General features: G+C 50.8%; 14 protein-coding genes across 14 annotated transcripts; 8 read left to right on the top strand and 6 right to left on the bottom strand.

The window, feature by feature from the left end:
* Positions 1-10: 10 nt before the first annotated feature.
* On the top strand, positions 11-1,225 carry OGAPHI_005589 (uncharacterized protein; the record flags this gene model as incomplete). The annotated part of the gene is made up of 1 exon (XM_046206786.1): positions 11-1,225. The coding sequence occupies one exon, from the start codon at positions 11-13 to the stop codon at positions 1,223-1,225; it is 1,215 nt and encodes a 404-aa protein (XP_046059426.1).
* Positions 1,226-1,316: 91 nt separating this feature from the next.
* OGAPHI_005590 (uncharacterized protein) lies at positions 1,317-2,468 on the top strand (the record flags this gene model as incomplete). Its single annotated transcript, XM_046206787.1, has 1 exon — positions 1,317-2,468. The coding sequence occupies one exon, from the start codon at positions 1,317-1,319 to the stop codon at positions 2,466-2,468; it is 1,152 nt and encodes a 383-aa protein (XP_046059427.1).
* An 18-nt stretch (positions 2,469-2,486) lies between these two features.
* OGAPHI_005591 (uncharacterized protein) lies at positions 2,487-4,235 on the bottom strand (the record flags this gene model as incomplete). The annotated part of the gene is made up of 1 exon (XM_046206788.1): positions 2,487-4,235. One exon carries the CDS (start codon positions 4,233-4,235, stop codon positions 2,487-2,489), a length of 1,749 nt encoding a protein of 582 aa, XP_046059428.1.
* On the top strand, positions 2,748-3,716 carry OGAPHI_005592 (uncharacterized protein; the record flags this gene model as incomplete). Its single annotated transcript, XM_046206789.1, has 1 exon — positions 2,748-3,716. One exon carries the CDS (start codon positions 2,748-2,750, stop codon positions 3,714-3,716), a length of 969 nt encoding a protein of 322 aa, XP_046059429.1.
* Positions 4,236-4,498: 263 nt separating the features above from the next.
* Positions 4,499-8,315, top strand: OGAPHI_005593 (uncharacterized protein; the record flags this gene model as incomplete). The annotated part of the gene is made up of 3 exons (XM_046206790.1): positions 4,499-4,635; positions 4,740-6,781; positions 7,798-8,315. The coding sequence occupies 3 exons, from the start codon at positions 4,499-4,501 to the stop codon at positions 8,313-8,315; spliced, it is 2,697 nt and encodes an 898-aa protein (XP_046059430.1).
* Positions 6,063-7,117, bottom strand: OGAPHI_005594 (uncharacterized protein; the record flags this gene model as incomplete). The annotated part of the gene is made up of 3 exons (XM_046206791.1): positions 6,063-6,417; positions 6,524-6,807; positions 6,869-7,117. The coding sequence occupies 3 exons, from the start codon at positions 7,115-7,117 to the stop codon at positions 6,063-6,065; spliced, it is 888 nt and encodes a 295-aa protein (XP_046059431.1).
* Positions 7,334-10,174, bottom strand: OGAPHI_005595 (uncharacterized protein; the record flags this gene model as incomplete). The annotated part of the gene is made up of 1 exon (XM_046206792.1): positions 7,334-10,174. One exon carries the CDS (start codon positions 10,172-10,174, stop codon positions 7,334-7,336), a length of 2,841 nt encoding a protein of 946 aa, XP_046059432.1.
* OGAPHI_005596 (uncharacterized protein) lies at positions 8,346-13,606 on the top strand (the record flags this gene model as incomplete). The annotated part of the gene is made up of 7 exons (XM_046206793.1): positions 8,346-8,561; positions 8,903-9,164; positions 9,952-10,070; positions 10,226-10,552; positions 10,668-10,979; positions 11,044-12,906; positions 13,022-13,606. The coding sequence occupies 7 exons, from the start codon at positions 8,346-8,348 to the stop codon at positions 13,604-13,606; spliced, it is 3,684 nt and encodes a 1,227-aa protein (XP_046059433.1).
* Positions 10,250-11,029, bottom strand: OGAPHI_005597 (uncharacterized protein; the record flags this gene model as incomplete). The annotated part of the gene is made up of 1 exon (XM_046206794.1): positions 10,250-11,029. One exon carries the CDS (start codon positions 11,027-11,029, stop codon positions 10,250-10,252), a length of 780 nt encoding a protein of 259 aa, XP_046059434.1.
* Positions 12,946-17,037, bottom strand: OGAPHI_005598 (uncharacterized protein; the record flags this gene model as incomplete). Its single annotated transcript, XM_046206797.1, has 1 exon — positions 12,946-17,037. The coding sequence occupies one exon, from the start codon at positions 17,035-17,037 to the stop codon at positions 12,946-12,948; it is 4,092 nt and encodes a 1,363-aa protein (XP_046059435.1).
* Positions 13,814-14,826, top strand: OGAPHI_005599 (uncharacterized protein; the record flags this gene model as incomplete). The annotated part of the gene is made up of 2 exons (XM_046206798.1): positions 13,814-14,182; positions 14,248-14,826. 2 exons carry the CDS (start codon positions 13,814-13,816, stop codon positions 14,824-14,826), a joined length of 948 nt encoding a protein of 315 aa, XP_046059436.1.
* On the top strand, positions 15,977-16,672 carry OGAPHI_005600 (uncharacterized protein; the record flags this gene model as incomplete). Its single annotated transcript, XM_046206799.1, has 1 exon — positions 15,977-16,672. One exon carries the CDS (start codon positions 15,977-15,979, stop codon positions 16,670-16,672), a length of 696 nt encoding a protein of 231 aa, XP_046059437.1.
* A 385-nt stretch (positions 17,038-17,422) lies between the features above and the next one.
* On the top strand, positions 17,423-20,080 carry OGAPHI_005601 (uncharacterized protein; the record flags this gene model as incomplete). Its single annotated transcript, XM_046206800.1, has 1 exon — positions 17,423-20,080. One exon carries the CDS (start codon positions 17,423-17,425, stop codon positions 20,078-20,080), a length of 2,658 nt encoding a protein of 885 aa, XP_046059438.1.
* On the bottom strand, positions 19,627-20,157 carry OGAPHI_005602 (uncharacterized protein; the record flags this gene model as incomplete). Its single annotated transcript, XM_046206801.1, has 1 exon — positions 19,627-20,157. One exon carries the CDS (start codon positions 20,155-20,157, stop codon positions 19,627-19,629), a length of 531 nt encoding a protein of 176 aa, XP_046059439.1.
* Between the last annotated feature and the right edge of the window lie 90 nt (positions 20,158-20,247).

The raw sequence follows: 20,247 nt of genomic DNA on the forward strand, positions 1-20,247 counted from the left end.
TGAAAAAAACATGTTTCCACCTTTCAAAGGAACGCTTGTTCTTTTTGCCAGCAAAACGAAGAACCGGCTGGCGTTTGCGGTGAACGCCAACAAAGTGCCGCTGGACCGCGCGAGGCTTGAACGGGCGCAGATGCTGCGATTGCGGGAGAAAAACCAGACCCCTGTCTCTAACGACGCTGCCAGAAAACTGGTTGCCAAAGTGCTGGAGAAACCCGTTGCCGAGAACGTGCGGATCTCCGCAACGACGCCGTTCACTGAGCACGAGATTGAGAAGCTGTTTCGCGTGCCCAACGAGCGGTTCAAGTACAACATTTTGGGAATCAACGGCAACCAGCTGTCGAACTCTGTCACGGTGAATAAAAAGACAGAAGCACTGCTGGAAAACGGCGACCTACCGCGCGCGATCGAGCTCGCCCGGCTTGCGCGAAACCAGGGCATCTTCTCCTTCGGCACGATCTTCCACTACCTCGCCAACCGGGGCAAACTGAATAGGTTGTGGGACTTATTCAATAAGGTGAAAAAATGGGGGCAGCGTCCGGACGGCAGGATGTTGGCGGTTTTATTTGCCGCACACGCCAACGCAAAACACCCCAAGTCGTCCAAGGCGCTCGTTACCAAAGCACAGGCCATACGCATACGCGATTTCCTTGAGTACGAGGCGGCCAAGCAGAAAAACACCGTCGATATCAGACACGTGAACTCGGTGCTCAAAGCATTGCGGCTGGCTGGCTGTTCCGACGAGGCCGTCGCGCTGTTTGAGAAAGTGCCCGCCATGAAGATGCGCTACGACTCGTTCACATACACAGAGTACTTCAGCGCGCTGCGACACACAGAGGACTACACCGCTGCCATAACCAAGGCAGAGACGCAGTTCAGCCGGCTGCAGACCCAGAAGACGAACGTGGACGAACGGCTGGTGCAGGCGTACTCTGCGCTGTTTGTGTTTGCGGACGACGTGCGGCTGCGCGAGCGCGGACTGCTCATCCTGCGCAAGTGGTTCAACCTGTGCGACGAGTCTGCGATCGAGTTTGAGGCCGGTCACGTGACGGACCCGTCCGCGCTGGCAAGCAACAACAGCCACCCGCGCGTGGTTTCGCCTGAAGTCGATCTGGACACCGTTCTGCTGGCCAAGTCCGACATCAACAAGCGCGGCGTGCGCATGAACCCGTCTCCGCAGACAGTCAAGCGCCACGGCATCCTCTGTAAATATTTCGAGCTCTCCTAATAAATAATAGCCGCACGGCCACGGTTTTGGAAATTGTGTGCCCCGGAATAGGCACATAGTAAAAGGCAAGTTGCTGCCGATTACAATTAACATGATTTTCCCCCTGCTGGTGTTTTTGACGGTTTCCGCAGCGTTCCCGCTGCTTGGCACCGAGTCCCGGCTGATATCCACCTGTCCCAACGAGGTGGTCAAGGTCAGCACCCACGGCTGGTGGAGTTTGAAGCTAAACGATATTCCGTTTATTGATCTGACAGAACAGTATCCGGAGGTATATGAGCATCTGGAGCACGGCGAGACAATTCCGCTCGATCTGGAGAAACCGCACAAGGAATATGAGTACCCGCAAGTTTCCGAGTTCCATTCCAAGGAGGTGGCCAAATTGGTGGCAGAGATCGACTCCGCCAAGATATACACCGTTTTGAGCGAGTTCAGCTCGTTCCGGTCCCGGTTCTACAAGTCCGAGCTCAACATGGAGTCTTCTGCGTGGCTGTACGACCAGCTGATTGGCTACGCAGCCAAACACGATAATTACAACCTCGTTACGGTGAACCATCCCAGCTGGCCACAGCCGTCGTACATTTTGGAGATCCACGGCTCGGGGAACCAGAGCACCCGAGCCACAGCCATTCTGGGCGCCCATCACGACTCCACAAACCTGCACCTTCCCTACTTGTTGCCTGCTCCGGGCGCCGACGACGATGGTTCCGGAGTGGCTACGCTCCTTGAAACAGTGCGCGTGCTATCTGAAAATGACATTACTTTTGCTAACGACATTGAGTTCCATTTCTACGCCGCAGAGGAAGGTGGACTGCTTGGCTCGGGCGCCATTTTCAGCCAGTACCGTGCTCTGAACGAGAAGAAGGTGGTCGCCATGTTGCAACAAGACATGACTGGCCACACGTCCACCTCGCTCGAGAAAGGCTACCCGGAGCATTTTGGGATTCTCACCGACTCCACCTCGCCGAAACTCACCGAGTTCTTGAAAACCGTCATCGACCAGTACACCAGCATCCCTGTGTTTGAAACGTCCTGTGGGTTCGGGTGTTCCGATCATTACAGCGCTTTCCTGAACGGCTATCCAAGTGCAATGGTGGCAGAGGCCAAACGGGAGTTCTGGAACCCGCACGCCCATACGATCAGAGATACCATCGACAAACTCAGCGTGCTGCACATGGCCGAACACGTGAAACTGTCGCTCGGGTATGCGTTCGAGCTCGGCCAGTACTCGTTCGACGACCAATAAAAATATCGTACTGTTTGGTCATTCCACCAATGTCAAGGATTCTTCTTTATCTTCGTTGTAGAGCTGTGTGTTGGTTTTCACCTGGTAGCTGAGAATCAGCGCCCCGATGCAGATGATTCCGCCGAGTCTGAAGATCCAGCCGAGCGAGTTGTCAAAGGCGTCTTTATCGTCGCTCTGGAACAGTTTGAACACCAGCGATGAGCCCAACGACGAAACCATCTGCGGTGCCGAGACAAAGACGTTGTGGATCGCCAGCAGAATTCCCGAGTCATACACCACATGGTCGTATTTGGCCACCATGATCCGCGACGTGTAGAAATCGGAGTCTGGGTCGAACAAAGTTCGGTCCGAGTCGGCGGAAACTGGTCTGTTTTGCTTGCGTTGTTCGTCGTAGATTTGAATAGCTTTAATGTCCTTGATTCTTGCAATCTCCTCGCTGATCAGCGCAAACGGAATCCACACCGCACAGCCCCAAGGAATGCCCAAAAAGCCGAACAGCACGATTGCCTGGACCGAGGTCGAGATGAAGAACGTGGAGAGCGTAGACACGATAAACACCACGTGCGAGTAGATCCACAGCTGGCGCATGTTGATGAACCGGTGGTTTTTCAGTTTTTCCACCAAGGTCGGCAGCACAAGGTCCACGGCGAGCGTCACAACGGCGTGCACCAGCAGCGCGAGAGTCCCGCGGCGAACTCCTTCGTCGAGCAGCTTTTGTCGTTCGTCCGGAGGCAGGTTCAACGGGTTGTTATACCCGTTTTCGTAAAGATACAGTTCACCAACGTAGGTGGAGGTGTAGAAAAGCATGGGGAAGTAGCCGATCCAGGCGAAAAACTCGGCATAGCACACGATCTTGACCTGCTGTGGCAGTCGTCTGATCGACCGCAGAACCTGCCAGAAGAACGACTTGACTGCGGTGAAAATGGTGGCATGTTCCTGGTCCACGCCCATGTCCTTGAGTCTGCGTTCTGTCTTTTTGCGCTCGAGCCGGATGGCCACGTCGTAGCGCGGGTTCTTTTCCTTGATCACAAACACCGAAATGGAGGTCAATGCGAGCATGATGATGGCCACGAGCCAACTGAGCACTTTAAACTGAGAATTCCCGAGCCAGGGGAACAGCGAGCTCAGTTCCAAAGTTCCGAGCCAGAAGCCAACAATGTTGAACCCGCCGATCATACGCGCAGCCCAGGCGTTGGCGATCTGTTGCTGGACGCTCGGAACCACGTCGACGATCAAGGCACGGCATGAGGCCTGGATCACGGCTATGGAGAAATCCAGCACGTATATTCCGGCTGCGGCAAACGGGACCGTGTACCCGTTGATCACGTCCGGGTCCTTATCCTTGACGAACCAGCCAATGATGTTTGTGGAATGTGACAAATACAGCAGAGACACGATTGTTGCTAAGCAACCACCCATGATAAACGGTCTTCTTCTACCCCAATTGACGTTACATTGATCGCTCAAAAGACCCACAATTGGCTGGCCAAAAGTGCCCGAGAGCGGGCCAGCAAGCCAAATAAGCGCCAAAGAGTGTTTCGAAACCCCCAACGACAACAAAAATGGTGTGGCTTCGCTGAATTCCGTAGACCAGGCCAGTTGTAGGGCTCCGACAATCAACGTCAGCAGCATGATGTACCCGGTTGACCGGATCGGATTGTAAAGGTCAGACATCTCTTGTTCGTATTCGGGATCCAAAGTCAGCGATAACGACTGGTCTAGCAGGTTTTCGTTATCAATTGGTCCTTCTGTGCTTTGTTCTGTCATAGCAAAAAATAACCATTTCAAGTAAACTTTACACCAGAACAAATATTTTATAAATACGCGTATGGTCGATAGAAAGAGGACCAGAAGTGAGGAGTTTGCCGATGAATTTGACGATTACCGCGCAGCAACAGACCAGTTCTGTACACAGACGCGATTTCAGGACTATTGCGACGCGAAAAAGGTCCAACTTCGTCGGATCACGTCGGAACTACATGGTAAGTACTGCTGTTGATCTGGACTAACAAGCAGACAAGACCGTGAGCATGATGATGGACGCTAGTCGTCGACTGGCCAGAACTGAGCTGGACTCGATAAAATCCACGTGTGACGAGCCAACAGGGTCCGCTGACATGACCGACTCTGCACAAAGCTACTCAGACACCTCGTTCCACCAGCGGCCGTACTGGCCACAGCCGGCCCGTCTGGCGAAAACATGACTTGCCGCCAGTCTCACACGCCATCCACCACAAAGACCGCCATTGTGCGTCAATCGCAGATCCATAGCCTGGCTCCCACACCGCTGCTGCCTTTTGGGCACATAACCAAAAAAATAAGCTTGTTTTTATTTTATCAGCCGGAATCTTATCCCGTTACCATGACGACCTACGAGAAGATAGTGAAGGGCGCCACGAAGATCAAGCTGGCTCCGCCGAAGCCGAAGTACATCGAGCCGATCTTGATGGCCACCGCAGAGGGCCAGAAGTCCGAGAAGTTTCGGGTTATCATGCGCACCTTGGCACTCCGCCTGGATGATACTGCGTGGTCCATTGTGTACAAGGCGTTGATTGTGGCACATATCATGATCCGCGAGGGCGACGAGGACACCACGATCTCGTACCTGGCGAAAAACCCAGACATGCTGGAGTGCAGGAACATTGCAAAGTCCGGAACGTACATTTCGAACGGAGGAGACCTGAAAACGTTGAAGAACTACTCTAAATATCTCACCACCAGGGCCAAGGAGTATGCCAACGTGAGAATTGATTACATCAAGCAGATCAAGAAGCCGGCCACCTCGTGGTCGTCCAAGGAAACCGGCTCGAGACTCAGAGCATTGAGCGTTGATAAAGGGCTGCTTCGGGAGGTGGAAAGTGTCCAGAAACAGGTGGACGCTCTTGTCCGGTGTCGGTTCGAGGAACGGGAGGTGAACAACGATGTGGTGATTTTGAGTTTTAGAATGCTCGTCAACGACCTGCTTTCCTTGTACCAGGTGCTGAACGAAGGTGTGGTGAACATCCTGGAACATTTCTTCGAACTGAGCAAGTACGACGCAGACAGAGCGTTCGAGATCTACAAGCATTTCACTAAGGAAACAGAACAGGTTGTTGGCTTTCTAAGAGTGGCCAAACATCTAGAACATATTACCAAGTTACATATTCCTGTTATCCGCCATGCGCAAACCGGATTGACCGATTCTTTGGAGGAGTATCTGAACGATCCTAATTTCGTCTCTAATAGAAGACAATATTTGGCTGAAAAGGAGGCCAAGCAGAACGGTCAGCCGGTTCCAACTCCAAAACAGTCTCCCGTCAAGCAGCAACCAGCACCTGTACCAGCACCAGCACCAGCACCGCAACCAGAACAGCCTGTTTTCCAGCAGCCTGTTCCAGCGCAAACCATCACACAAAGCCCTACAGAGGGCTTGGTTTTCCAGCAAACAGGCTTCAACCCGTTTGCTACAGGTTTCGTTCCAATGCCAACTGGGTTCTCCAGTCAGCCGGTTAATGGCAACTTCTACGGACAGACTCCGTCTCCAGTTGTTCCACAGCACACTATCCAGCATCACACTACCCTGCAGCAAATCCCAGAGGTCCAGCCTGCTCCTAGCTACTCCCAGTTCCAGCCGCAGCAGGGTCCTTCTGTCAGCAGCGTGCCTCCGCCAACGGTTGGCCCAGAAACGCCAATCACTCCGCAATTGACCTCGTCGTTCACTGGAGCGGGTTTTGGAGGATACACCAGACAGTCTCCGATCAAGCCCCAGACCACGTCGTCACTGAAGGGCAATCTGAACCGCCAGTCGACGAATCCGTTCTCTGTGGAGCGTTCGAGCTCGAGCAACAATCCGTTCGCCGTCAAGCCTGACACCGATAAACTGACTCCTACAGAGACGGGCACGAATCCGTTCCGGGCGCCAATGGCGTCGCTGCAGCAGCCGCTTAAAAGCCAGCCCACCGCGGGCGGACTCGAGAACCTGCCGACGATCCCTGTGTTCAACGAGACCAAACAGGAATACCAGAGACAGCAGGTGCACCAGAAAGCGGCGTACGACCTCCAGCAGGCGGCACTACAAAAGGCGCAGCAGACTGGTGTGCAGACCCAACTGACCGGTTTCCAACAGCAGCCAACGGGTTTCCAGCAGCAACAGACGGGTTTCCAGCAAACGCCAACTGGCTTCCAACAAAACGGTCAACAAACGGGCTACCAACAACCTAACGGCTACCAACAACCTAACGGCTACCAGCAGCTCCAACAGCCCCAACTCCAACAACAACACACCTACAATCCGTTTCAGCAGACCCAGACCGGTCAAACCTACAACCCGTTCGGTAGCGGAGTCTACAATGGCCCAAACCTAATATAAGTCATTCAACATAGATTTGCGAGTCTGAATAATTTGATTATGCGTTTTGGACGTTCGGGGTGTACTCGCGAGCATTGCCCGAGCCTGTCTCCAAATATCTCTTGATCAGCTTGTCCTGCTTCTCGTTCGGAGTGTAATAGTCGGTCTTATAGTTGTGTTGTCTCTGTGCCTCTATACGCTCCTGGTCCAACTTGGACTTGATGGCGTTGGCAAAGGTCGGTCTTGCAACCACTCCGCTGATTGCCAATGGAACTGCAACCAGTGAAACACCGCCCAGAAATTGTAATGGAGTAACTGCCATGTTAATTATATGTAATGATACTTGAGTCGTTGGAATTGTACTTCTACAACCAGTTTACCGCCTCTATTTATATTACTCCCCGATCGGGGATTGTTTGTAGTGGTGATGGGAATTGGTGGCCCCACCAGATGACCGCAATTTTGGTCAGGAGATTTTTCCGTGGGTGTGATCACGGGTGGTGTGTTTTTCGCCGGAAAAAACCGTTATTTTTTTTCCTCACGCCAAGGTAGTGTACACCCTTTTTCTAGACTTATCTGTGGACTCGGCGACCGACTCCGTAAAGTCGTGACTGTGATGATTACTCCACTGGGTCTTGAGGTACGTCAGGCCGCTGATGTTGTACCCCACCTCTGCGGTTGTCACACGCAGCATTCTGCGCAGCTGTTGGCGGAGCTGGTCCAGGTCTTGGCGCAACTCCTGGTCTTTCTGACTGATCAGCTCCATGGAGTTGGACCGGATCAGAAAGAACAGCGTGCGGCAGATGACTGAAATCGAGGTCAGGTTCTTGTTGAAGTTGGCGCCGGAGGTCCACGTGCGGATGAACCGCAGCAGCTGCACCGTGTAGAAAAATGGTAGCACCACCAAGGCGTCCTCCAATTGCGACGCCTTGATCTTCAAAAGCACGTCCAGAACATAGTCCTCCGCAGAAACGTTCAAAGCCTGCAAAACAGGGTTCACAGAAGGCTCCACGGGCTTCTGCGCAGATCGTTTCAGCTTGAACGCCTGCAATTCGCGCTCGTACTGCTGCTTCTCCTCCAGACTCTTTCCAGCAAGGTCCAGAGCCTCCATCAGCTTCTCGCCCGCCTTGAGCGTCTCCATGGTCTGGTTCGACACCTTCGCAGCCCCGTCCTCCTCGTCCTTCACAGGCTCGTCCCCGTCCAAAGAGGCCAGCAACTCGTCTTGGTACTGCTCGTCCATCTCCTTTTCGCGCTCCTCCTCGATAAACACCTGGTCGTCCGTCTCTTCCCAGATCCTGATACTGTGGTCGTGCGAAACAGATACCATAAACTCGCCCGAATTGCTCACCGCCAGACTCCACACCTCCGAGTGGTGGGCCGCCAGCTTCTGCACGTTCTCGAACTTGATTCCGTCCCAGTACTTGATCAGACCGTCTTTGGAACAACTGAAGAAGTTCTTGGACTCTGGAACAAACTTCACCTTCATAATTGAGTCCTGGTGTCCAAAGATCGACTTGTGACAGTCTCCGAAGTCCAGTCCCCAGATTCTGATGTTCTTATCGGCAGAAGAGGTGATGATCAGCTTGGAGTCGAATGAAATGTCAATCGACAAAACGGGAAGCTTGTGTCCGTACAAACTCAGGAAAAACTTGAGCGTGTCAAAGAAAAACACCTTGACGGTGTTGTCCAACAGCGAAACAGCAAGATACTTGGAGTCTGGAGAAACCTTAACACTTAGAACGTCGTCGCTGACCTCCAATGTTCTGGTATGGTTCAATTGCAGAATATTGGTGTATCTGTTCTCAGTTCCCGGAACAAGCTCCTTTTCCACTTGAATTTCCCAGAACTTGACCGTCTTGTCGGCAGAACCAGTGATGATGGTTTTTCCGTCAGGAGTAAGGTCAATTGCCCAAACAGCTTTGCTATCATGAACATCGTCCAACGAATGGAGAACAGACGACGTGGCCAGATCCAGCAACTTCAAGGACCCCTCCTTGGTTCCAATGACAACCAACGAGCCTCCAGGAAGAAACCGTGCAGACAAAATATACCCAACTTTGTCAAAAGACCGAATACATGACTTGTTCTTGATATTCCAGACCTTCAGCTCGTTGTTGGATCCCGTCACCAACAGCTTGTCGTCGTCGGAAATGTCAACAGCACGAATATCTTGTCTGTGTCCCAAGTTGAACAGCGAGTACTTGTCTTCGGAAATCTTATCAACAGGCTTGTGTTTGCGAACAACCTCAGGAATAGGAACGGTGTGATAAACCACGGCATTATTAGTCAGAGTCGTCACCACATCAATCTTCCGGTTGTTGGTGATACCCCACGTACAAGAACGGACTTTGAATCTGTCAGAATGGATCGTAGTGAAAGGTGCAACCAACATGTCGATCTTAGCATCGTCCATAGCGCGCTGGATATCCTCAGGACTCATACCTTTTTCTTTCAAACGGGCTTCTCTTCTAGAAGAAGCCTTGCTGATCTCTTTTTCTGATCTGAAACGGAAAATTTCAACCGTTCTGTCGGTGTTGGAAGCGTAGAAGAACTCGCCCTGGTTGGTCATGGTGAAATCAATGTCTGTGCACCGGCTCTTGCTCTGTTTTGTAACATTGCCCTGTTCAACCAGCTTTCTGTCGGGGCTGGTCAAGTTGATCGTCCACACCTTCAACTGAGTGTCCATGCCAGAAGTAACACAAAGCTCCTTGGTCGAGCTCAACCCCAATGCCCAGCACTCTCCAGTATGAGCAACGTGTGTCTCGATGCACTGCTGAGACTTCAAGTCCCACAGCTTAATCAGCCCATCCTTCGACGTGCTCACAAGCCAGTCTTCCATCTCGTCGGTGTCTGTGTTGTCTTCATCTATCAATAATGCAATTCCTGTAATCTGATCCTTGTGGCCTTTCAACTTGAAAAGTCCAGTCTCGCCAACAAGGTCCCATATAATGATCGTGGTGTCTCTTGATCCAGAAACAAGCCGTGTACCGGACCGATCAAATTGGAGCATTGTGATGGCACTCTTATGTCCCGAAAACTTGATAATCACTGACCCAGACGTCATGTCCCAAATCTTGATAGAACCGTCGCTGTAACCGGCAGCCAGAATATTCGAACGGGGCTCGTGCTCGAGTCGAACAACATACGGTGGCGCAGATTGTGTTGAGGAGTCCAAAGACCCCGGAGTCGTTCCGTCCTGGAGACGTTTGACCAACTCTCCGGTCTTGATATCCCAGATGAGAATGTCTTCTAAACCGCCTGTGACGACCTCCCCGGTAAACCTCTTGGACGTCTCGTTCCCGATGAACACCGAGTTGGATTCGGATGCAATCACACCCATCCAACCGGCTTGCTCGTACCTCTGATACGACTTCACCATATTTAATCTGATCAATATTTTTTTCAAATTTTTTTTTCACTATGCGTGAAGACATCCGTGCACCACAAGACACCTTCAGGAGTCGGTGAGCCATTCGTGGAACTCGTCCATGAGCACGGGCCACGACTGCATTTCGTCGTAGTTGGACAGTTTAGGATCTTCGTGGTATGTTTTAAGGAAAGGATACAGCATGTTCCATTGGTCTTTGGTGATTCCCTTGTGGTCTTTGATTTCAAGGAACTTGATAAAAGTGTCGAGTTCTTTCTTGTACTCTTCAGGGATCATGAGGTTCCAGTACTCGATCGCAGACTCGGTTGGAACGTTTCTTTGGTTCTTTTCCAGAATGAATTTGTAAGTGAATTGGTACACTTTCTTGAAGTAGCTCTCTTCTGCCAGTTTGACTGCGAGTTCGTTTTCAATGTAATCGTGCATTTTCTCAATCGAGTTGGCGCCCACTCGCGACCAGTTGATCAAAAACGGGTCTTCTTTGAAGATCCCCACCGATGGTGACTCTAGAAACTCGGCCAAGGCAAGAATCACTAAATCCTCCGGCTCGTATCCCAGGTCGGCAATATACCGCACGGTTCCATCAATTCCAATATACGGTTTCCCCAACACATCCAAACTGTCCTCCTTGTACTTATTAAACACACTCTTGACCTTGCTGTCAACCTTGATCTTTGCGTTTTCCTTCACCTTTTTAAAACCCTCAGCCAACTCTGGACGGGTGAAAAAGTCGTTGATCGCGTACGTCACGTTCTGCTGGTTTCTTCCCAGAAAGAACGACGCCATGTCCTCAGACTCGGTTCCTGTGATTTCAAGAAACTTCTTAACTTTAGCCGACTTGACAGACATAATATCCTATTTAGATAAATTATTTTGTTTATTTATTTATCATGTCTTTGTCTTTAGATGCCCAGAACTTCTTTGAAGTTTTCGCTTCTAACGCAGTGAGTTTTGTTCCGCACGAGCAGGACGATCCGTCTTCGAACGTTTCGTTGGTGCTGGACTGGATTGGCGAGTTTCTGAGCGTTCAATCGTCGGATCCTGTTGAACCACCGCTGAGGATCAGAAATGCCCTTAAAAACGTTGGGGCCGGCAACGAGCATCTTTTTGATGGATTCTTGAGACTTGTGAGATCGATATTAAACAAACAAGGCCGGGAGATTGCAAAGACTATCGACTCGTCTCCAGAGCCGGTCTCGGGTCTGCCCCATTTGTTTGAGTGGATCGTCTCTACAAACCAGAAAACGCTCTATTGCACATCGCTGATCAACCTGGTGTCCGACCAGATCAAACTCGTCACACGCTGCTCAAACGCCGTGTTTCGCAAAACAGCGTTGGACCCTTCAGTCTGGCGAAACGTACAGACTTGGTACAGAGACGGTCTGTTTGGTAAATCGAGCCCGATCCGCCGCGAAGACTTAATCCAGACCACACAGATCCTCAACAGAATATACCTCGGGGACGAGATGAGCCAGTTGGTGACAGAACTGTTCAAGTGCGAAATCAAGTCACACATCGGAACGCAATGCTCTTTGGTCTGGAACAAGCCGCTCCTGACAGATCTGTCTCATTACACACACCAGATTCTCACTCCAAAATTTGTTGATCTTCTTCCACCCTCAGACGCCGACTGTCTGACAGAGCTAGTGAAGAACGAGCTGGTTAGACTTAGAATCAAAGAGATCTTTGATATCGTGGTTGACTATCCCGACTCGACTTTTGCATTACAAGAGCTACGCGAGTGCATGACAACAGCCAGCCAGCAGACACAGCTCGTCAACACATTCATCCATCTTGCTGAGAAACGGCTGCTCCATGCCGGCGTGAGCACCATCGACATCATCAAATGCTACATATCGACTATCCGTTCATTCCTAATCATTGACCATCGCGGTGTTCTTCTGGACAAGGTTTGCAGACCAATTCGGTCTTATCTGAAAGAGAGAGAAGACACTATTGAGAGAATAGTGTTTGCATTACTAGACACATCGTCCGAGAACAAGTTGATCGAGCTTGCCATTGAATTGCGACAGTCAGGCACCAAACGACAACTCACGCACGAATTGGAAAGAGATCTCAACTGGACGCCCGATCCGGTGGACGCGTTACCCGATTTCCGTAAAGGGGTTGTTGAGGACGTTGTTGAGTCGCTGATCTCCATCTTTGACACCAAGGATGTGTTTATGAGCGAGCTGACCAAGGTTTTCTCAGAGCAACTGCTAAAGATCACCAATTACGATGTGCGGGAGGTTTACACGAAACTACAGCTACTTAAGTCGAGATTTGGCAACTCAGAGTTTGGGTCATTGGACGTGATGATGAAGGATATCATACTGAGTCGCAAGCTGGACAAGGCAATCAGTTCTGCACACGTCCACTCCTCGATCATTTCGCATCTTTACTGGCCCGAGCTGCCGAAACAGGAGTTCAAGCTTCCTGAAAGCATACAGCAAAGCCTGAAGAACTATGAGGCGCAATACAGAAACCACAAGAAGGGCCGCAAGCTCGACATTTTTCCTGCGCTCAGCACAGTGGATATGGACGTAGAGATTGGCGGTACTACAACGAACTTCAAAGTTTCTGCCGATAAAGCATCTATTCTCTATTCATTTTTGGATATGCCGCCAGGGAGCGAAGTGAAACTGGCTATTATTTGCATGAAGCTGCAGATGCCGCTGAAATTGGCCAACGACGGGTTGGCGTTCTGGGTGAAGAACGGGGTGCTAGTCTCCTGCGGATTGAACACATACAAGATTAATGAGTGATCATTTGATTTCCACAGCTATGATCTTCTGAACGGTGTTCAACACGTCGTCGGTGGACTCGTCCATGTGGTCATAGTTAGGAGTGGAGAACCGTTCGTTCAATGCCTCATCCAGCAGGTGTCTGAGTTTTGTAATTAGAACACCGTTTTTGCACCATGTTCGAATTGGCAGCCAGCCTCCCATCACTACTCCAGGAGACGAGTTACCCGAGGAGCTTGTGGTAAGGTCGTATGTGAGGGAGCCACCAAACAGGAGGACGGCAATGATAGAGACTGGAGTGACGTCTCTAAGGTACAGTTTAGTGGTTGTTTGGGAAGCACCGTATGCGACAAAGTGCGAAGACAGGTTGTTGGACTCGCTAGCTGTGAACACAACGTTTCCGTTCTCGTCCTCCACGAGCGGTTCCTGGACATTGGAGCTCGAGTTCTTGATATGGAACAAGGTCGATGACGGGTGCAGGAACGCTCTGGTTGCCGGAAGCTGGTCCTGGTGGTTTCCCTTGACGAACTGTTCGTTTCTGATCCAGAACTTGATGTTTTTTGCGTCTGGGTCCAGCGAAATGGATCCAGAAACGCTGGAGATGTACTTTGGATCGGGATACTGCACTCTGGCGATCTGCGGGTACGAGGACGAGCACACCAGGGCGGTGATGATCTGGTAATTGGTAGCGTTCCTGTTCAAAGGTTTGAAAGCAGCTGGAGACTTGTGGTAGTCCAAAGGAATGAATCCCAGGTCCTGCAACGCAGCGATGTATTGAGCTCTTGTGGACTGGATCTCGTTCATGGTCATGTAAGAGAGATAGTTTCTTTCCAGCCACGAACGGGCTTCCTTTGGTTTTAATTCCTGGTACTCGTTGAACGCGTTGAGAATGGCAATATGGTCGCCGTGGCCGCTAGCAAACTTGTTCTGGACCCGTTTGACCTCGTCTCTGTTCTCCATCTTGACCATGAACGGATTACCGGTGACTCCAACGGCAGCCAGCGTCAAACAGCTATCCAGACACTTGAACAGGACTCCAAATAGCAACAGTTTACCAGACTTGAGGTCTGTTGGTAATGTTGACAGATACGACCCCAATTTGGTGAGATTGTCGTTGTGGAGTGCTCCCATTTCTGTGAGCAGCTGTTTGGAGCTTTCGATGTTTTCCTTTTCTGGTGGGTCGAGACCTAACTGCAAAAACTCGTGGACATTGCCAACACCCATTGATTTCACCACCAGGTACAGATTTTCAAGCCTGGTACGTTTAATTTCGGGGATTGGCTGTTTCCTCATCAGTTTGGTCTCTGTGTCCTTGGTGAACAGCTTGTAGCACAAGCCGGCTTGAATACGACCAGCTCTTCCTCGTCTCTGTTTGCATTCTGCCTGGGACGCCCAGGATTCCACGAGCTTGCTGGAGTTGGACCCGGAATCGAAGTGGACGCTCTTGACTCTGCCGGTGTCGATGACCACGACTGCGTCCGGGATGGTGATGGAGGTCTCTGCGACGTTGGTGGAGGCGACCACTTTACGCTGGCCAGAAGGAGGGTTTCTAAAGATGCGTTTCTGGTCCTTGGAGCTGAGGGCAGAGTGCAACGGCAGGGCCCAGAACGGTCCTTTGATTTTGGCCAGACACTTGTTGATTTCCATCACTCCCGGAAGAAAGATCAGGATGGATCCCTTGTTGCCCTGTCTGGTGAGGTCCTGGTCGACTTTCTCCACCAGAGCAGCAATGAGGTCGTAATTGATATTTCCGAGCTCGAAATATTTCGAGTCGGCTTTTGGCTGGATCTCCTCGCCGTTGCGCATGGTCACTGTGAATTGCAGCGAGTCCAGAACGTTATCGAGGTAGAAGTCCTGGATGGGGAACGTTCTTCCCTCGATGTGGACGTGCGACACGCCTGAATGGAAGTATTTTTCAAAAATGGAGATGTCTATGGTAGCAGACATTAGAACCACTTTTAGTTTTGGATACAGCGTCAACACCTTCTTCAGCACAATTAGCAAGAAGTCGCCATCGACAGACCGCTCGTGCACCTCATCCACGAAGATGTAGCCGAGATTCTCGAAGAAGCTGTTATTTGGCTGGCTGTTCCCTATAACTCCCTGGATCATCCGTAGTAGAACTCCCGTAGTGGCAAACGTGATCCGTGTGTTTTTAGACGTTTTGTTCTCTCCACGGATGATGTACCCGATCTCGTCGCCGCAGGTGGACACTCTTTCGTCGGAGATCCGATCTGCCAGTCCAATGGTGGATATTCTTCGTGGCTGAGTGCAAACAATGTTGGTGTTGAAATCGTTCTGTTTGTTGAGCTCGTCCAGAATGAACTGGACAATCTGGGTGGACTTTCCAGACCCTGTTTCTCCTGTGATAAGACAGATTCGGTTGCTGTTGATGACCGAAACCAATTGGTCTTTTTTGCTCCATGCGGGCAGTTTGGTCCGTTTTGCAACCATCTCCTTAAACCCAGAACCAGCAACTTTCGACTTGTACACGCCGGCGAGCTCGTCCAGGTCGCGTTTCTGTTTCGCACGGCCGCGTTTGGCCGGCCTATGACTCTCAGAATGCTCGTGGTACTGGAACTGTTTTCTGACAAACGGTTTCACCAACGAGCCCGGATTCTCCACAATCGACAGGATATTATTCTCCAGCCAATCAACACAGCTGAATATCAACGGCATCCCCAGCAATCTATCTTCAACGACATGGAGCAGCAGCTTGGAAACAATTGCAATCTTCAGATAGTTGGCCAGCTTGTAAGATGAATCCTTGACTATCAGATGGAGACCAGGCAACGACTGTGGGTAGTTGGTGCTTCTATAAACTTTCAACGCCAACAGTCCCTGGTTGATTCCTTCAGGGTTCAGCGAGATCTCTGCGATGTCCTGCTTGACGGCCACTTTGTCCTCGCCGTAAATGGCAGTCAGACTTTCGAGCTCCTCGTTCCAGATCTGTTCCGACTCGTCTTCTGTTTCTGTTTCTGGCGCATCAAAGTCGATCAACGTTGACGTCAAGTAGACACCGAGCTGGACTTCGTCGTAGCCACAAATAGAGATGGCCGTCTCCACCTCGTTCGAACTAAATCCACCTTCTCTAAGTCGTTTGACCATGTTCTCTTTCTTGAAGTCCTTGCTGATAGTAAGTTCCACGTTCGAGTCCTTGCTGTTCTTCGCAAACAACGGCGGCAAATCGTCCTCGGGAACGTGGAAAATCAGCCATTCCAGAGCATCCGTGAACGTTCCGGTGTATTTGAACGCTTCCTCAACATGCGGCTTTCTAAAGCCAAGACTAATCAGCGACTGGATATCTCTGTCCACATCCGCTGCCTCGATTTTCTGCTCGGACCACTCAACATGGTGTCGAATAGAGTTCTCGATCAAAACACGCGTTTCTGGTTTCAGATCAATAAACACAGTGCTATCCCAGACTTTTCGAGGAAACTTGACCTGGTCCTTAACAACCACCTCGGACCGAACTTCCTTGGGCTTTGGCCGTTTAACTCCAATGGAAATCATTGGTTTTTTCGTCCGCAGCTCGGCATCCTTCTTCGCTTGCTCCTCCTTCTGTTTCTTTTCCTGTTGCTTACGTCTCTCTAGCACAACATTAAACGGATCAGAACAGTACTCTTCCTTGGCTTTGCCAGGATTACTCTTGACCAATGCCTTTCTCTCTGCCTCCAGATCCGACCACAGCTGCTTGTGGTTCGTGGGAAGCACCATGTGCAAGTTTTTGTCCGAAGCTATGCGATGAAGAGCGTACGTTGCTGCATAATGCCGGGCCTCCAACGCTGTTTCCTGAGGCTTGATCAACGGACTCGGATGCATGCGAACTTCAATCACTTCCTGTGTCTTTGGGTTCTTCCAGCCAAGTCTGGCAATTCCGATAAACCCATCCTTGGTCTTCTTCATGTCGTACTCCACCTTCTGCCACTTCTGCTTCTGACAGTGCTCGTGGAGAAGCGATCCAGGAAGCTTGCCTGTCCAGCTCGCAGACTGCGCAACAGAGGTGCGTCCGGCCTTTCTGGTGGCCGCATCCAGTGGCGCCCGCTTGCCAGAAGCGGCCGGTTCCGGTTTTGCAGCCACAGGCTCCTCCTGCTTCGATTTCTTCTTGGCCATATGCTGAATCTCAAGGTGTAAGGAGTGTTTTCTTCTGGCTGAAAAATAAAATCGTTTCGGTTGGTTCTGGATATTACGTCATAGTTTGGATAATACTGTCAAATTTCAAAAATCAGGGCTCAGATGGCGGTAGCCAATTAACTAGAAGCCCCACGACCACGGTTCGAGTCCGTAAAACACTGGATATTTTTGCTCTCCATACCAGCAACCCAGATCGCGCCCTCGTGCGCGTATCGCCACATTCTGCGTTTCAGCCAAGACATGCTATCTGCCCAGGCATTAAAAACGCCAGCGCTCGTAACCCTCCCCGAATTAATAGATAATGCTTTTATTCTCTAGAATATAGATTCAAAATTATAAGCAATCTTTCTTTTCTACAATAACCATGGTCTGGGAGCACATAAATCCAGACAAGGTACATGTGGCGTATGCAGTTATAGCTGTGTTTTCGTCGCTATTCTCGCTCTGTTCGCTGTTTATAAAAGAGAAACTCTACATTGGAGAGGCCTCTGTGGCAACCATTTTCGGCCTGATTGTGGGGCCGCATTGTTTGAAATGGTTCGATCCCGGGTCCTGGGGAAACGAGGACTACATCACACTAGAAATCAGTCGAGTCATTCTGTGTATCGAAATTGTGGCCGTCGCCGTCGAGCTTCCAAAGAAATACATCTGGAAGCATTGGCTCGGAGTGTTTTTGTTATTGATTCCGGTGATGACCATTGGCTGGTTGGTTATCGGGCTGTTCATCTGGGCAATCTTACCTGATCTCCATTATGGCCACGGCCTTTTGATCGCCGCATGCATCACCGCCACAGATCCGGTTTTGGCTCAGGCCGTTGTCGGTAAGGGAAAATTCGCCAGAAGGGTCCCTGCGCATCTTCGGAATTTGTTGACCGCCGAATCCGCATGTAACGACGGAGTTTCAGTTCCATTCGTTTACCTAGCCATCAACATCATCGTCCACAAGTCTAATGCCAAGGAGATTGCGCGCGACTGGATCACAACCACCGTTTTGTACGAGTGTATGTTCGGCTGCGTCTTGGGTATAGTTATTGGATTTTTGGGACGCAAAGCCATCCAATTTGCCGAGGAGAAGGACCTCATCGATAGAGAGTCATTCCTGGCGTTCTACGTGATGCTTGCATTACTGTGCTGTGGATTCGGGTCGATTCTTGGAGTAGACGACTTGCTCGCTTCTTTTGCAGCAGGTGCCACTTTTGCTTGGGATGGCCGGTTTACAGAGAGAACTGAGGAGTCGCACGTTTCCTCTGTCATCGACTTGCTGTTGAACTTGGCCTATTTTGTCTACTTTGGCTCCATTATCCCATGGGAGCAGTTCAACAACAAAGAATTGGGACTCAATTGGTGGAGACTCGTGTGTATCGCGCTGACGGTTATTTTTCTTCGGCGAATACCTGCAGTTCTCGCCATCAAGCCCTTCAACCCCGATATCAAGAACTGGAAAGAGGCGCTGTTCGTGGGTCACTTCGGGCCAATAGGAGTCGGCGCAGTTTTTGCATCGATCTTGGCAGTTGGAGATTTAGAAGCGCACGTTCTGCACATCGAGCACGGCCCAACGACAACTTATCCGAACGTCGAGGAGTACCACCAGCTTATCAGAATTATCTGGCCGACGGTGTCGTTCCTTGTGCTGACCAGTATCATTGTGCATGGATCGTCGGTTGCTGTGCTGACCCTTGGTCGTCATTTGCAAACCATGACTTTCACTATGACAATGACCAAGGTCGAGACAGAGGGAGGCGGATGGACCTCGCGTCTTCCAAAACTCGAGAAGAGCGGTACATCGTTCTCGCTCAAGCGGATCGATACTATGGCTCCATCAGATTCCAGCCAGGACAACAAACTGTTGGAGAAACAATACACTGATGAGTCGGCACAGTTAGAGGACCAGGACGCTGCTGCGTCAGCCAAGCCTGCAGGAATCGCCAGAAGAAGAAAGCAGAAGAGACGGATGCACAAGAAGATTAGAGAGAAGCGCAAGGAGCCTCCTGCTCTGGAGACTTTGGATTTGAGAAAAAACAACCAGGCTTCCACGAGTAAGGAGAATTCTGACGGCAGTTCGTCGACGCCGATTGCTGAGGACACTCACACGGCGGGCGAGTCGACTCCCGACCACGAGGAGGACGATATTGGTGCTCCATTGATGCGTATCACCTCGACACACATGAGAGAGCTGAAGGAAGATTTCAATATTGATGAGGACAGTCTGAAGCCTGTTTTCCAGGACGGCGAGCTCAAGATCCCAACTAATGGATACAGAGACGGTGACCAGCTGATCATCGAGGACCAGCACGGAGAGATCCTGCACACGCTCGAGGCGGTGAACTCGCCAAGCGACGACGGCAAGAGTATCCATAGTCTAACGTCTCTCAAGGGCCGGTTCAAGGAGTTCCAGAAGAAGGATCGGATCCGCACTAAGGACAACGAGGAGATCCAGATGGCCGACGCAAGCAAGCCGGAAGAGAAGATCGACGAGCTGATCAACAAGACCAGTCCAAAGCACAAGATCTTACTAGGACAGAAAATCAAACATGGCAGCGACAACAAGCTGCACACATCGCAGAAGTATCACGGATTCCGTATAGACGACAACATCATCATTGAGAATGCGGATGGAGAGGTGGTTGGTCGGTACAGAATCAACCAGAAGAAGCTTCCTGCCGAGAAGACAGACACATTGAACAAGGCTCTCAAGATGGTTGGGCTCCGCAAAGAAAAGGAGCCGGACGAGGAAAGCAGCCAGCAGACGAACGACGACTTGATTCCTTCCTCTGCTGCTGCGCAAGACAAACGGATGGAGAGCAAGATCAAGAAGCTGCTGAGAGCGGACTCGCGCAAGGTGAGTGTTAGCGAGCCATCGTCGCCAACTTTGGAAGCCAGTGAGGATTCCGATCTTTCGCCTGTTGTGAGTTCAGGCAACCCGGACGAGTCCGAGTTTGAGCGTGCCCGGCGGCTCGCGGCACTGGCCTCATCCACAAGAGACCCCGACGACGAGGAGGACCAGCCTGCTCCAAACGCATGACCCGAGTTAGCATTAATTTGGTTACCTAATATATTACCTAAAGTATCCACCACGGTGATGAAAGTTTTTCCATTCATGAGTGAAAAAAAATGAATGGCGGTGCAGCTGCGCATAACCAGCACAGTAGAATAAAACAGTGCTATATGAACGCAGATCCTTGCCATTAA

Source organism: Ogataea philodendri (assembly GCF_020536065.1).
Source record: "Ogataea philodendri strain CBS6075 chromosome Unknown scaffold3, whole genome shotgun sequence".
Classification (NCBI taxonomy): Eukaryota; Fungi; Ascomycota; class Pichiomycetes; order Pichiales; family Pichiaceae; genus Ogataea; species Ogataea philodendri.